The 14,474-nt window shown below is 40.1% G+C and overlaps 1 protein-coding gene across 4 annotated transcripts in view; it reads right to left on the bottom strand.

Annotated features, from left to right (window-relative positions):
* The window catches only part of CNST (consortin, connexin sorting protein), a 115,275-nt gene that overhangs the window by 15,598 nt on the left and 85,203 nt on the right, over positions 1-14,474 (bottom strand). For all 4 annotated transcript variants that reach the window (XM_040636094.1, XM_040636093.1, XM_040636091.1 and 1 more), the window contains exons 5-9: positions 13,404-13,490; positions 12,825-12,939; positions 10,691-10,712; positions 10,414-10,510; positions 1,234-2,117 (exon numbers count right to left, since the gene is read on the bottom strand). In XM_040636094.1, coding sequence (XP_040492028.1) covers positions 1,234-2,117; positions 10,414-10,510; positions 10,691-10,712; positions 12,825-12,939; positions 13,404-13,490 — 1,205 coding nt within the window. The remainder of the gene's footprint in view (positions 1-1,233; positions 2,118-10,413; positions 10,511-10,690; positions 10,713-12,824; positions 12,940-13,403; positions 13,491-14,474) is intronic.

Raw genomic sequence — 14,474 nt, 5'->3', positions numbered from 1 at the left:
CTCCACCTTCCCGGGCACTCTGGTGCCCACTTTGCTCGGTTGCTTCTCCAGTTTCTACTTGAAGTTTGTTTTTCTCCCCACAATGATGATGCAGAATTAGAAAACAATGGCTATAGACGGGACATAAAAGCTTACTTGGAACAAACTATAAGATGAAAAACAGGAAGAGTAGCTGGTATCCTAATTTTCAGGGGAGGAAATAGCGACGTGGAGAGGTCAGCAGGAACCTGTAGGGCTGCTAGCTAGTGGGTCCGTATGTGACCTCAGACTAAGACCTCTCTCTTTCCACTGTACGAGGCCACCTTCCCGGGGGGCTACAGTTTGCATATGGCTTTTTTCTTTTTTTTAAGATTTTTATTTATTTTTCTGAGAGAGAGAGAGAGACAGAGAGCACAAACAGGCAGAAGGGAGAGGAAGAGGGAGCCCGCTGAGCAGGGAGCCTGATGTGGGGCTCGATCCCAGGACCCCGGGATCATGACCTGAGCTGAAGGCAGACACTTCACCGACGGAGCCACCCAGGTGCCCCCTTTTTTTCCCTTAATTTAAAAAAACTGTACTATCAAACAAAGAGTGGTCATCTTGATCCTGTCCATCATTTTTTGTTTGTTTGGTCTTCAGCAGCTTCGTTACTGTTTGGAGAAACTCTGGTTTATGCATAATATTTGACTTCACTCAAGCAGTAGGTATGAAGTTTGTTCAAACCTACAGATTATAAATTAATGTTACAAGAAAGAGAAGACTCACAACATACAACTTAATGATTTAAAAATCCACACAGTATCTCTTTGTCTTACTGTATTTTAAAATGTTTCCTTTGCTCTGTTGTACTGTTTTAAGGAATTAAAAATTATTTTAATAATCGTAAGAGTATGTATTATGAGGGAAAAAAAATGAGATTTCCTTACAAGAATGTAACTAATCTTGTCTTGATCATAACTGCCAGAACTGTCAAATAAAAATCACAGCAGTATAAAAAACAGTGTTCATAACACTTACTGTCCCCGGAGGCATGCAATAAAAGTTCTTTAAGTATAAACATCATGATCAAAAGTCATCTTATTCAATGCATGTAAAAAATAAAACTACTGATTTTTAAAAGTTTACATTAAGTAGATTTTCCCCTCATGCTGGAAACCGGAGAAAATCTACAAAAACAGGGCACGATTTAGCAGAGATGTGCTCTTAAAATTTCATTTTACTTTTAATTGCACTTCTGTTAAATCCCACACTTACCTCTGCAATCTCTATCCTTTTTGCTAGATCATCAAGAGAAAGACAGCTCTCGTCGGAAGGCAGATCCTCCTGCAGACTGTAGGAGGCTTCTTCGGGAGAAAGATCTGGAAGGAGGTCTGAGTCTTCCTCCTGGTTGTCTTCACATGACAGGGAGTCTTCAGCATCTTTTAAGCATCCTTCTAACAGGCTGTTCAAATAGTCTTCCGTCTCCTTATTGACTCGCTCGTCCTCGCCCCCCCTGTCCTCGGGGGCCATGCACACTCCTGGACGCACTGCACTTAAGTCAGAGTCCTGATTACTCTCACAAAGTGCCCTCTCAGAGCGCTCTGGCTCGGGCGGCCCCCGTGGTGATTTTCCATCGCTGTCTGGGAGATCAGGTTGCTGCAGCTCATTGAATTCACTGTTCTCAAGTCGGTCTGTGGCCAACGCCTCAGAAGCATCCTTAAGTGGCAGACGGAGTCCCTTTCTTTGAGTCTGGGAACACGGTCCCTTGGAGGTGGGCGCAGGTGCTATGAGGTCAGGGCCGGGTGAGATCAACGGCTCTAGCATGGACTCGCTGGGGGGCGACGCTGCGGGGGCTGCCGCGGGGCCTCCTATTGTGGCCACATCTCGGCAGGCCTCTGTCTGAGGCAGCTGCGAGTGGCTGTCATCGTCACAGGCGTCCTCAGACCGGCTCCCGACCGAGTCCCAGGGCTGGGCGTGGAGCTCCCGCGTGGCCTCGGCGCTGCAGACCGGCTCCTCCGTGTGGCCCTTCCCTGCAGTTACCGGCAGGCTCAGGGGCTCAGCCTGCCTGTCCATCGGGTGACAGCAGGGGCTGCTCTCCTGGGTTCTCTCTTGGCGCTGCCTTTCTTCCCTTGGCTCCGGGCCAAGACAACTTTCACTCTCTGAAGACGAAGAAAAACAAGTTGTTTTAAGGTTCAAAAATAACACTTGCCACAGGAGGGAAGAGAAAGGACATAGGAATTAATATGTGTGACACAACAAAATTCGAAACCTCTCCAGTGGAAACTGCATCTGCTTGGATTAATGGTATCTTTAGAGAGAGGAAATACTCTATTCAGTCAGTAGCCCTGAACAGAAATTGTTCAGAACCTGTTAAGAATATGAACGTGTAATTTAGGCTTCGTTATCGTTGAAAAAGTCATTTTTCAAAGGTTGAAAGATATTTTTCTGACCTTTATTGGCTTTCTATATTTCCTTTCATATTTACTCTCCATTGAAGATAAGATTTATACTGTTATTTTTCTGGATTTTTCAGTTTTAAAGACTACCTGCTGTGGAAGAAGAGGATTAGTTCTCTCAGTTCTTTCTATTCCTTTCCCCCAATGATATATTATTTCCCTTCCTCTAGCCTCCTACTACAATACAACACAATTCTGGGGTAAACCAATATTCACGCTTACCCTGCTATGGCTTTGAAATTTTATTCATAACTGACCCACACGGTGTACTAGGATACATTTTCCTTTCTCATTTCCACTTTACTTTGCATGCTGTTAACTGTCTCATTCCTTCATTAAAAAAAAAAAATCCTTGCTAGGGCGCCTGGGTGGTTCAGTCAGTTAAGCATCTGCCTTCGGCTCAGGTCATGATCTCAGGGTCCTCGAATCGAGTCCCGAGTTGGGCTCCCTGCTCAGCGGGGAGTCTGCTTCTCCCTCTGCCCCTCCCCCTGCTCATGCTCTCTCACTCTCTACTAAATATTTTTTTAAAAAATCCTTGCCTATGTATCTCCAAACTCTGACAAATATACAACTATAGCATATGTACCAACAGATACCCTAACAGTTTGAAACCATCCTTCTTGGGGCGCCCGGCTGGCTCACTTAGGGAAGCATGTGACCCCTGATCGCAGGGTTGTGAGTTTGTGCCCCATGGTGGGTGTAGAGATTACTTTAAAAATTTTTTAAAAATCTTGAAAAAAACACAAACAACATACCCTTCTTGCACCCCTAAGCGGAGCTGCTCTATAGGCGGGCTACACAGGCCTTGTCCTGGAATTCCCTTCCTGTGATCCCTGGAATTCCCTCTGGTTCTGTGTTGGGAACATTGTTTCTGAATCCCAGGTCTTCCTCTTTGTTTATTCTCTCTCGGATTTTTTTTTTTTTTTTAAGGTACATGGAATGTAAACTTAAGATTGCTCAGATCTGAAAGTCTTTTCCTTCACCTGACTAAAACTTTGGTTGGGTCGTTTTCCATGTTGGAGATAACATCCTCTCACAGCTTCGAAGGCACTGCTGTACCGTGTCCTGCTTCCGGTAGGGCTTAGAGTCTCTCAACCAATCCGAAAATCAATCCCCATCACCTACATTTGCTTCCTGGAGGATTTAGATTTTCTTTCTATCTGGTGTCCTGAAGCTTTGTCAGGTTTCTCATTCTTTGTGTTGGGTACTTGGTGGGACTTTCAACCTGGACACCCATGACCTTCAATTCTGGGAATTTTCTTGTATTACTTCCCTAATCATTTGTGCCTGTTGCTTTCTGTCTCCTCCCTTCAGAATGCTCGTCTTCGGATTTGGGCCTCATGGACGGATCATCTCTACCTCTTCTGCCACACTGCTCCTCTCTTTGCCTTTGGATTAACTTTCTGGGATGCTGCCTCAATTTTACCCTTGACTCTTCTAATTAATTTTTTAATTTTACTTTTTTTTTTTTTTTTTTTTGAGAGAGAGAGAGAACGGAGTGAGGGGTGGAAGGGCCAAGGGAGAGAGAAAATCTTAAGCAGGTTTCATGCTCAGCACGGAGCCTGACTTGGGACTCTATCTCATGACCCTGAGATCATGACTTGAGCCTAAATCAAGAGTCAGACGCTCAGCTGACTGAGCCACCCAGGCACCCCATAATTAATTTTTTTATTGTGGCCATTACACCTTTTATCTTCTAAGAACATTTTCTTTCTCTGAATGTTTTTCTTTTTTAAAACAGCTCTGGAATGCGTGAGTGGCTCAGTCGGTTAAGCATCTGCCTTTGGCTCAGGTCAGGATTCCAGGGTCCCAGGACTGAGTCTCACGCCAGGCTCTCTGCTCAGCAGGGAGCCTGCTTCTCCCTCTGCCTCTGCCCCTCCCCCTGCTTGTGCTCTCTCTCTCTCTGTCAAATAAATAAATAAAATATTTAAAAATAATAAAAAATAAAGCAGCTCTTTATTCTTATTTTCATATACACAATATTCTCTCTAACCTGTGACACTGGTCATTTTTTTAAAGTTTTCATCTGTTCTCTCCATTTTATTTCCTTTGAGCTCCTTTGGTTTGACTGACTGGTCTGGTTTCCATCTTTCCTATCTGACGCGTTCTTAAATGAGGCAGCAAGCAGCTCTGTGGGGAAAGGCAAGTCTTCTCCAGGACTGGTCAGTCCTCAGCATGGGACGAAGAGGGCCTGGGCCATGTGCTGGGAGGCCTTTAACATGAGTATCTGGAGGTTTTATCTCCCGGACGAATAGCCAGTTTCCCAGAGAGGAAGAAAGAGACCAGCTGCCACAGTTCTAGATGCGAGCTGCAGAAAGCAGGCTCAGGTTCTCGCCATTCCGGTGGTAAGATTTTCACTCAATGCTCATTTTCTATATAATACCCTTTCCTTGAGTTGTGCCTGATCCATGTCCACATTTCCCCTAGCTCAGGTGCTCTATGGAGTAAGTGTCAGCCTTCCGCTGGGCAGAAAGGGCTTTTAAACGTCTAAGTGTTTCTCATGTAGTCGTTCGGCCCAACCTCCTGTTGCCAGTCCAACCATGAAAGCTTGACGTTAGAGGTACCTCCACGCTTCCCATTCCCAAACCTTTACAGGTGGGACTCAACATTGTTCCTGTAGACACTTAGCTTTCTACTTTCTCTGGTGCAATAAGCCGGTTGCCACCCATCCACCTGCTTTCCAGCCTCCGGAACCTTCTGGATGTTGGATTTGCTGCTGCCTCCTCACTGATTCTGTGGCTGTGGGTTTCTGCCTTTAAGGATGCATTTCTGGGGGCGTCTTGGTGGCTCAGTCAGTTAAGGGCCTGCCTTCGGCTCAGGTCATAATCTCAGGGTCCTGGGATCAAGCCCCACATCGGACTCCCTGCTTGTCAGGGAGACTGCTTCTCCCTCTGCCCCTCCCCCCCCCCAGTACGCACGCACTCTCTCTCTCATAAATAAAATCTTTAAAAACAAATAAAACCCATAAAAAAAGAATACCTTTCTGACATTTCAGTGGTGTTCTAAGAAAAAATGAAGGTAAATGTTTGATCCGTTCTGATTAATCAAAAATATTTTCTGAATTTTTGAAAAGTATGCATTCTAGTATAAAACTTAATATTGTTAATGTTTCTGTTACTATTAGGACAAATTTCTGTTAATCAGTGCTCCCTGAACCCAGAGATCTAGTGAGTGAGTCTGTTACTCCCTACTGTAGTCACTTAACACCTACTAACAAAAACTCTACTCTGATGAATAAATGGAGTAATGGCTGAGTGCATGACAGATGCTTACTACACAACTGAGTTAGAGAGGGGGTTCTAACAGGAGCAGTTAGGCTTCACCTAAGTTCTACCACATAATCTACAGAAATGTCCGTCTCTGAGTTACTCTTTCAACTCCCATTCCCCCAGGAGTTCTCTCTCTTTTTAAAGTTATATTTATTTATTTTTAGTAATCTCTACACTCAACACGGGGCTCGAAGGCACAACCCAGAGATCAAGAGTCATGTGCTCCTCCAACTGAGCCAGCAAGGCGCCCCTCGCATGAGTTCTTGTTACGGTAAAATTCCCCACACAATTCATGATGTAAGACTAAATCATTCCTCAATGAACATGTCTTATACTTTCTGAATATCTCATTAACATTAAGCACAAACACTGGAGTGGTATCAGGACTGAAGAAGAAATCTGCAGGGTACACTGAAAAAAAAATACTTTAAGTATGAAATGTTGATAACGTACAGCTTCTACAGAGGCGAATTCAAAACTAAAAATGTTCATACCCAGTCATCAGGGAAAAGCAAGTTAAAACCACAATGATATTCATGTCCCCTGAAATGACCAAAATAAAAAAGGCTGACAACAGTAAATGCCAGCAAAGATGTGGAGCAATGGGAATCTTCACACACTGTTTGTGGGTATAAAACTGTACAACTGTATGGAGAACAGCCTGACGGTTTCTTCCCTATGACCAGCAATTCCACCCTCAACTCTTTAACCAAGAGAAATGAAAACACAGATCCACAGAAAGACTTCCCAGAAGTTCTAGTCATCCCCCCCCACTCCTGTTCCCTCTCTCTGTCAAATAAACAAATAAATAAAATCTTTTAAACACTTTTTTTTCAAATTAGAAGTTTTATTCATGATATCCCCAACCTGGAAACAACCCAATGTCTATCAGCAGGTGAACAGATAAACAAGTTGTGGTATAGTCGAAGAGTGGAATACCCCTCCGCAATGAAAAGGAATGAACTAATCACATATGTAACACTGGGTGACTCTGAAAAACAGTACACTGAGAAATTCTATTTATGTTCAATTCCAAAGCAGAGAAAGCTCACCAAGAGTAAGAGGAAGCACTGGGTTGCCTGGGCCTGGAGGTGGGACAGACCGATTACAAAGAGAATTGGGAGGAAGATTTTGGCATGATGAAGATGTGCTACATCTCAACTGGAGTAGCAGTTACGTGAGTGTATATGGTTGTCAAAATTTCTCAGATTATACACTTAAAATGGGTATATTTCATTGCATGGAAATTGTCCCTCAATAAAGTTGATTAAGAATGGGAAGGGAGGTGTGCCTGGGTGGTTTAGTTGGTTAAGCGTCTGACTCTTGATTTCAGCTCAGGTCATGATCTCAGGGTCATGAGTTCAAGGCCCTGAGTTGGGCTCCATGTTCAGTGTGGAGCCTGCTTGAGATTCTCTCTCTCCCTCACCCTCTTCCCCTTCCCCTGCTTGCGTGTGCACGCATTCTTTCTCTTTCAAAATAAATAAATATTTTTTAAAAATTAAAAAATTAAAAATGGGAAGGGAAAGAGAAGTATAAAACCCAGATGATGGCTTTCTCAGGGGTGGGGTGAAAGCAGGAGATGGAAGACAGGAACACAAAGATAGTTGTAACAGAACTGACAGGAATTTGGTCTGTAGTTGGGTATTAGGCTTACAGGTATTCATTTTGTTATCATTTGTTATAATGTTTTATGTAACATATATTATATTTTACATATAAAATATTACCTGATAAAAATTAAGAAAAATATAAGTTAATAAAAACACATGGACTTCAAGGTCAGAAAACTAGGGTCTGGCTTTGAGTTCTAATGAATTCTATTCCTGGATAAGTCACTTCCTGGAGTTTCTTAAAAATGATTCAGCGTAATTTACATTGGTTGTTAAGAGGAAGAGATGAAATAATATATATAAAGATGTTCTGAAAATACAAAATGCTGTGTAAATTACTTGAAGAGTTATAATGGCAGGTTGATTATAAAAGCAGTAATGAATAATACATAGAGAACATTAACAGAACAGCATTAGCAGGGGCAGCAATAGCGGGGGAAGGAGGAGGAGGAGAAAAGAGCAGTCAGCATATACTGAGTTCTTCCCTCCTGCCAGGTACCGTTCTGAACTTTTAACATGAAATGACTAGTTTAATCCTCATAAGCATCTCATGAGGTAAGTTCTATTAGTGTCCACATTGGGGAGCCGAGGAAAGAGAAGCCCAGAGAAGTCAGGCAACTTGCCTAAGGTCATGGTGGAGACAGGATTCAAACCAGACCAGTCTTGCTCCAGAAACAATGTCTTTAAGCACTACACAAAAAAAGGGCAAGTTAACGTGATATAGAAGGAGCTTAAGACCAAGGGAGCTGGAGAGAAAGAACAGGGAAAGGAAAGTCTAGATTGAACTACATGTTGAAGGTTGTTAAATGAGGAACATGAGGTAAAACAAGAACAATATATTTAATACCAATCATTTAAAGGATTATTTTCATATTTCTCTTTTTCTCACATCTATTCAGAAAATAACCAATCTGAGGAAACTAACTCTGGGAGAGTTGACATTCTTCTTTAAAAGATACTGTTTTATCAGACTCGGCAAGATTTCTCTCCCCAGAATTTACCCTCCTCATAAGATGGTTGTCAGTGAGATGTCTGCATTGGGAAAGGCTTGATAATGCATACAGCTCACTGAGCAGAAGGATGCTGCATTCCGTCAGAAACCAGAAGACCCAGGTTCTGGTTGTGAATCAAAGCACAAGCGAGTGACTTGCACGTGGTAGCTCAGCTTCCTCATCTGCACCCCGCACCTCACAGCAGAGGCCAGGCTAGAAAGCTAGTGCCCAGCCTGAGCCACACGGCAACCAACGCTCACGGTCAAACCAGTCAGCTGGGCCCTGGAGACACAGCCGCACCCAAACCGCGTGGCTGTTTTGTGAATTTCTCCCTCTTTAAGATCTTTATAGAGCTCATTTTACTATCATTTCCAATATAAAAAGGACTGGAAAAGAAGAGACAGCCCCTGCGGTATATAGCCTAGAGGTTCCTCAAAGAATTAAAAAGAGATTTACCACATGATCCAATAATTCCACTACTGGGCATTTACCCAAAGAAAATGAAAACACTAATTGAAAAGATGTGCACTGCTGTGTTTATCACAGCATTATTTACAACAGCCAAGATATGGAAGCAGCCCGTGTCCATCGACAGAGGAACAGTAAAGAAGATGTGGTGTATATATACAAGGGAATATTATTCAACCATAAAAAAAATGAAATCTTGCCTTTTGCAACAACATGGATGGACCTAGAGGGTATTATTCTAAGTGAAATAAGTCAGCCTGAGGAAGACAAACACTGTAGGAAATCACCCACATGTAGAATCTAAAAAACAAAACAAATGAAGAAACAGACAAAACACAGAATCAGACCTATAAATACAGAGAATGAACTGGCGGTTGTCCGAGGAGAGGAGAGGGAGTGGGGCGGATGCGCAAATGGCTGAAGGGGAGTGGGAGACAGGGGAATGAAGACGTCAAAAGAACAGAAGTACAGCACAGGGAATACATAGTCAGTGGTACCATAATAGCACTGCCTGGTGAGCCCAGCATAATGTATAGACATGTCCAATCGCCATGTTGTGCACTGAAACTAATGTAACATGGTGTATCAACTATACTAAAAAACAAAACAAAACAAAACAAAAACAGAAGCTTACCAGGACATTTTAAAAATAAAGATGAGGGGTAAAAGGTAGGAAGAGAAGTTTGCATTTCATAATGCAAAACATAGAATAAAATTTTATTTGGAGAAAAATCCAATTTCTTAAAACAAAAAAAGAAAGAAAAGAAAGAAAAGGAGAGATAGGAAGAACAGAGTATAATAGGAGTGACTTGAGGCAATATCCCAAATTTGGCCCACAGAAGAAAAGGGGATAAAGATGTAGTGGGGGGAAGGGGGGAAGGCTTCGTGAACAGAAAAAGGCAGATTAAATTGAAGGCATTGTCATCACCACACCATCACCCAAACACCTGATGCTGTGTGTTTACCATGAGGGCTCTCAGGCCCAGGGACAGGAAGCCTCAGAATACAAATCATACATCAGGAAAAACAAACACCCTAAGATGTATTTATTTATCTTTATTTTCTAAAGTTTTTATAACAAACACACATTAGTACTGTAAGAAAGAGTTTCTAAAAATCTTTGAACTTTTGGCATAAGACACAGAAGTGGCATAAAATATATTATAAATGCTTTAGAAATGTATACATGCAAATTAAAGTACACCATAAGTTAGTTAACAAAAAAGGGGAAGAGAATAAATTGTCATAGATAAATTACCAAGAAACTGAGCTCTTACATATCTACATTTACAGCACAAATTTCTGGTCAAGTCTGTATAATAGTTGTTGGTTTTTAAACAGAAAGGGGTATCTGAACATACACCAAAACCAACTCTGTTTCAGAGCACTTTTGTACAATTTTGTCATATTCTGTTAGATAGATACAACTATCTACTGAAAACATGGAAATAACTTTATGTTTTTATAAGAATTTAGATGTTATAATTCCTGCTACTAGTTTTCTAAAAATAGGGTTACACAATATAAAAAGAATCTCGCTTCGCAAATTTGGTACGAAAGGTATATGCAAAAAAATGTAAATGCACAAACAGTCCTTGTAACACTTGTAGAAGTTAAGAAGCAGGTGTCTCTTATGTCCGTCTCTAATGTAAAAACATACCTGGTTCTTTGGCTGTGGCTCCTCTTTCCTTTGGGTCCTCAGAAACTATTAACTGCGTAAAGCATTTCCTTCCCAGAGGCTTTTCTACAGCTGCTATCTAAAAAGTTAAAAAAAAAAACAAAACAAAAACAACACTTTGGGGGAAACTGTTGCGTTAAGTTAGAAAACTGAAAATACTTTGAAAAAGGTTTCATTATTTCCTAAAGCAGTCCATACAATAGACATAGGACTCCTAAGATTTTTTCCCACAAATATTTTCGAGGAGACAGTCTCTTACCTTACGTTTGGATAAAAGAGGACTGTAGAAAAAAAGAGAAAAAAAGATTTTTAAAAAACTACAGCAGCAATATGCTTCCAAACAAATGTCACTGAAATGGCTGTAAAAATAAAATATAGCTTCTCTGGATTCTAATATTAGTACAGAACGTTTCCAGGGCTGAGACATTACCACTGGTTCACACAGTTCAAAGAGCGACTCTCTCATGTGTTAGCTCCTTAGCTTGTCAAATAAGCTGTAAATGCTGAGATCCAGGAAAAAACCACAACATTTTGCTAATAATGTAAAGAGTATTTCACACACATATTTTTAAAATTTCAGTTTATATCTGTATCATCTGAAATAGGTTTTGACGGAAGATAATTTTATTGGCATTATCCATGGAAACAGGTAACAAGAAAGGGAATTTTTAAATATTTTATGTTTTATGGAATATTAAAGATAACAGAATGCATGTGTCCACAGAGAAATTATGCACAAAAATATTTATAGCCATTTTCTTTGTAATACTCAAAAACCAGAAACAATCTGAATGTCTGTTAACCCTATCATGGACAAATAAATTGCTACAGAGTCCTACAGTGAATCCACAGAAGGAATAAAACTGAGCCAATTACCATTACATGCAACAACATGGAACACAGACATAGCACAGTGAGGGGCAAGAGCAGTTAACACAGAAATCTCCACTTGGTATGATTCGGTTTGTAAGAATTACAGAAGAGGCAAATATACTGTTATAGAACTAGTCAGTGGCTATTTTGGGGGGTGGGTGCTGACTTGGCACAGGCATGGGGGAGCATGCTGAGGGGCTGGGCTGTTCTGTGTCTTGGTCAGAGAGGTAGTTACATAGACATATATGTGTATATAAAACCTTCACTGAGCTTCTGTGCTTTAATGTATATAGAGTTAAAAATTATTTTTTATAGAAATAAATTTAGGAGTAATAATTTGCGGGGGAGATTATCCAAATTTGAAGCATAAAACGCCATACCAATATTACATTAAATACATATTTGTTTTCAAATAATTAAAACATCTGCAATACATTAAAAAATGATTAATTCCATGGGAAAGGCAGGGAAAGTGTCTATACCGAGTATTTTGAAAGAACACAATCTCCTTTGTCGTAAAAGATTCCATTATTTTACAACTCTATGAAGTTGAAAGTTAATCTATTTAACATGCTAAGAAATTAGGTTATAATGCAGAGTCCCTAAAAACACTGTTTCCAAGCTTCAAATCAACAGCAGAAAACTGTCATCCTGAGAGGTGAACAAACATCATTCCTGATTCTACAAAGATTCTTCAAAGGCTGGTCTCCAAAAAAATCAGACCCTAACTCTCCACTCCGTGAGCTAAACAACAATTACTTGGTCTGTTTCATTACTGACAAGTAGAGCTTTAGTTTACTCTTTGTGATTCCGGTGGAAAAGAAGAACAAGTTATCCACAGGATGGAATCTTGCAGCATCTGTCTGGAGGATTCATGTCATACATGCCAGAAATCTAGTTTAAATATCACTAGTTTAAACACTATCATGTCCCCTCATCTTCAGAATTCTGAGTCTTAGAATAATGAATTCAAAAAATATATTTAAGTGCTTTATTATCACTATGATTTAGTTTTAAAAATCCCAATCTTTGATACAAATCAAGCAATTTAAAATTATCTGGTAAATGTAAAAAAAAAATATCTGGTAAATGTAGCTTTCCTTCTGCAGTATTTTGGTTAAATATTGTACTGTTTCTGCTTTCCACCATTAGACAAATCTTACAGATGGGTTTTTACTACAACATACAGACACTGGCAAACAACTACAATAAAAAGTCCTAATACACAACTTTTTTCCATTTCCATCACCTAATCTCTTAACCAAAAAGAGATCAAAATTAAAACTTACATTTAAAAATTTCTGATTAGAAGGTGCTTTGAACTTACATAAAGTTGAACTTTTACTGAGTTCTCAGAAACTATGATAAAAGCTAATCAGATAAAAGCTAATCATTTTGTTTTAATTTCTCCAGCTGAAAACATTAACAAAAAATGGATCATGAATTTCAAATATTCAGTGCTACAATGCTTCCTCAATACCCTACCCCAACTTATTCCACACAAGTACTGATGTACTTACTCTTGGTGTGTTGTGCAAAACTTAGTAAGCCGTTCAAAATCTTCACCATTAAATCCTTTTTCTGAATTCCTTAGAGATGTAACTGTATGTGGTTGTACAGTTTTCCATTTTGTTTCTAAATTTAAAATATTTGTTAGTTACTGGCTATTACAAAACATATTTGGGGGGGGGCAAAAGTACTTAACTGGCACCACCGGTCAAGATCCCCATGCAAAATTATCTTCTCATACAACCCAAGTTAACACAGTTAGAAAAAGCTAAGTGATTACTTTTCAGTATGAGTAAATATTATCCCAGAGACTAAATTAGCCAGTAGGGCATGCCAAGGGATCGGAAGAAATGCAAACAGTTGTAAGTGTTCTTTTCTTGGCATTGATACGAAGAGCAAAATACAGACAGAAATTTTCTCACAATGACACAGACTCATGGTTAAAATTGCTACTTTCTTTGCAACATTAACTTAACTGGAGAAACCATCTATTTCCTGACTTACAAAAACCAGGTCAAATATGTTAAATTTCTAGATAGGAATGTGTTAGGTTACTGATAATTGCATATCCTATGTGAGTCTGTACTTACCCCACTCTTCTTGAATGGCAGAGAGATTTGCAAGCAATTTCTCATGATATAGTCGTTCAAGCTGAATGAATTTCATTGCTTTCTCATCTGAATAGAAAAATTGAGGAAAATAGAAATCCAGACTCTTTACATTTAACCTCACATTTGAAGAATATCCTCTCGAAACTGGGAATATTTGGAGCTTACCAAAAAAATGAAAGGACTCTAAATATTTTTAAATTAGGGTTTCTTGGTTTGGAGTAGGTAAGTTTTAACGTAGCACGTGATGCCACAGCTGCTTGGGTTCCGTTCTAGCCACAAACAGAAACTAAAAGAGGGTTTCAATGCTTAAGGAATGCCCGCTTGCCAGCGTATCTCTAGCCAAATCAATTAAAAGTAATTTAATTGGAAAGAGGAATCCTGGAATCTAAATGTTTCCCATTTTTTTCCCTCTACTTAAATCACTTTCTGTCCAACAACTACATTACCCTCTAGTCAAGTGCATGTTCCTGATTTTGACTCACCTTGACTCTTTATTTCTCACTGAATGCTTTTCCCCCATAAGACCAAAGGCTTGCAAGCCAAAACAAGGACAGAGCACAACATTATACGGATCTTTTGTAAAAATTTAATTAACTGGCCAGAGTGATTTTCGTAATTACGCGTTTCCACTCTTTGGTATATTTTCCTCTAAACTTCTGCCTTCTCCATCTGTATCACACATTCAGCATCATATGAGGTCGTGGCCAATTGTCCAACTGTCCACCTTCCTTTGGGCCATGTTCTAAATGTTGACCCAGAAAGAGGGGAAGAGAAAAAATGCTGGTTAGCTTTTTGCCCTTCCCATGATTGCTTGGACGTTCAGCTCTCTCTCTCATCTGTAGTCTTCAAATTATGCTGAGGATCATAAACTAGGCCAGGGAGAAGTGGGGGCAATTCCATTTTCCTCTGCCCATGACGTAAAGTATACCAAAGTTCCCCAAACTTTACTGAACATAAAAGTGATCTGAAAAGCTTGCTAAAATGCACATTTCTGGGTCTGATCTCCAGAAGCTCTGATTCTGAGGCCCATGGGTGTGCACACTACGAACC

This window comes from Ursus maritimus, unplaced genomic scaffold, assembly GCF_017311325.1.
Source record: "Ursus maritimus isolate PB19 unplaced genomic scaffold, ASM1731132v1 scaffold_2, whole genome shotgun sequence".
NCBI lineage: Eukaryota > Metazoa > Chordata > Mammalia > Carnivora > Ursidae > Ursus > Ursus maritimus.
The sequence above is the reverse complement of the archived record's forward strand: the minus strand, read 5'-3'. Positions and strand labels throughout refer to the sequence as shown.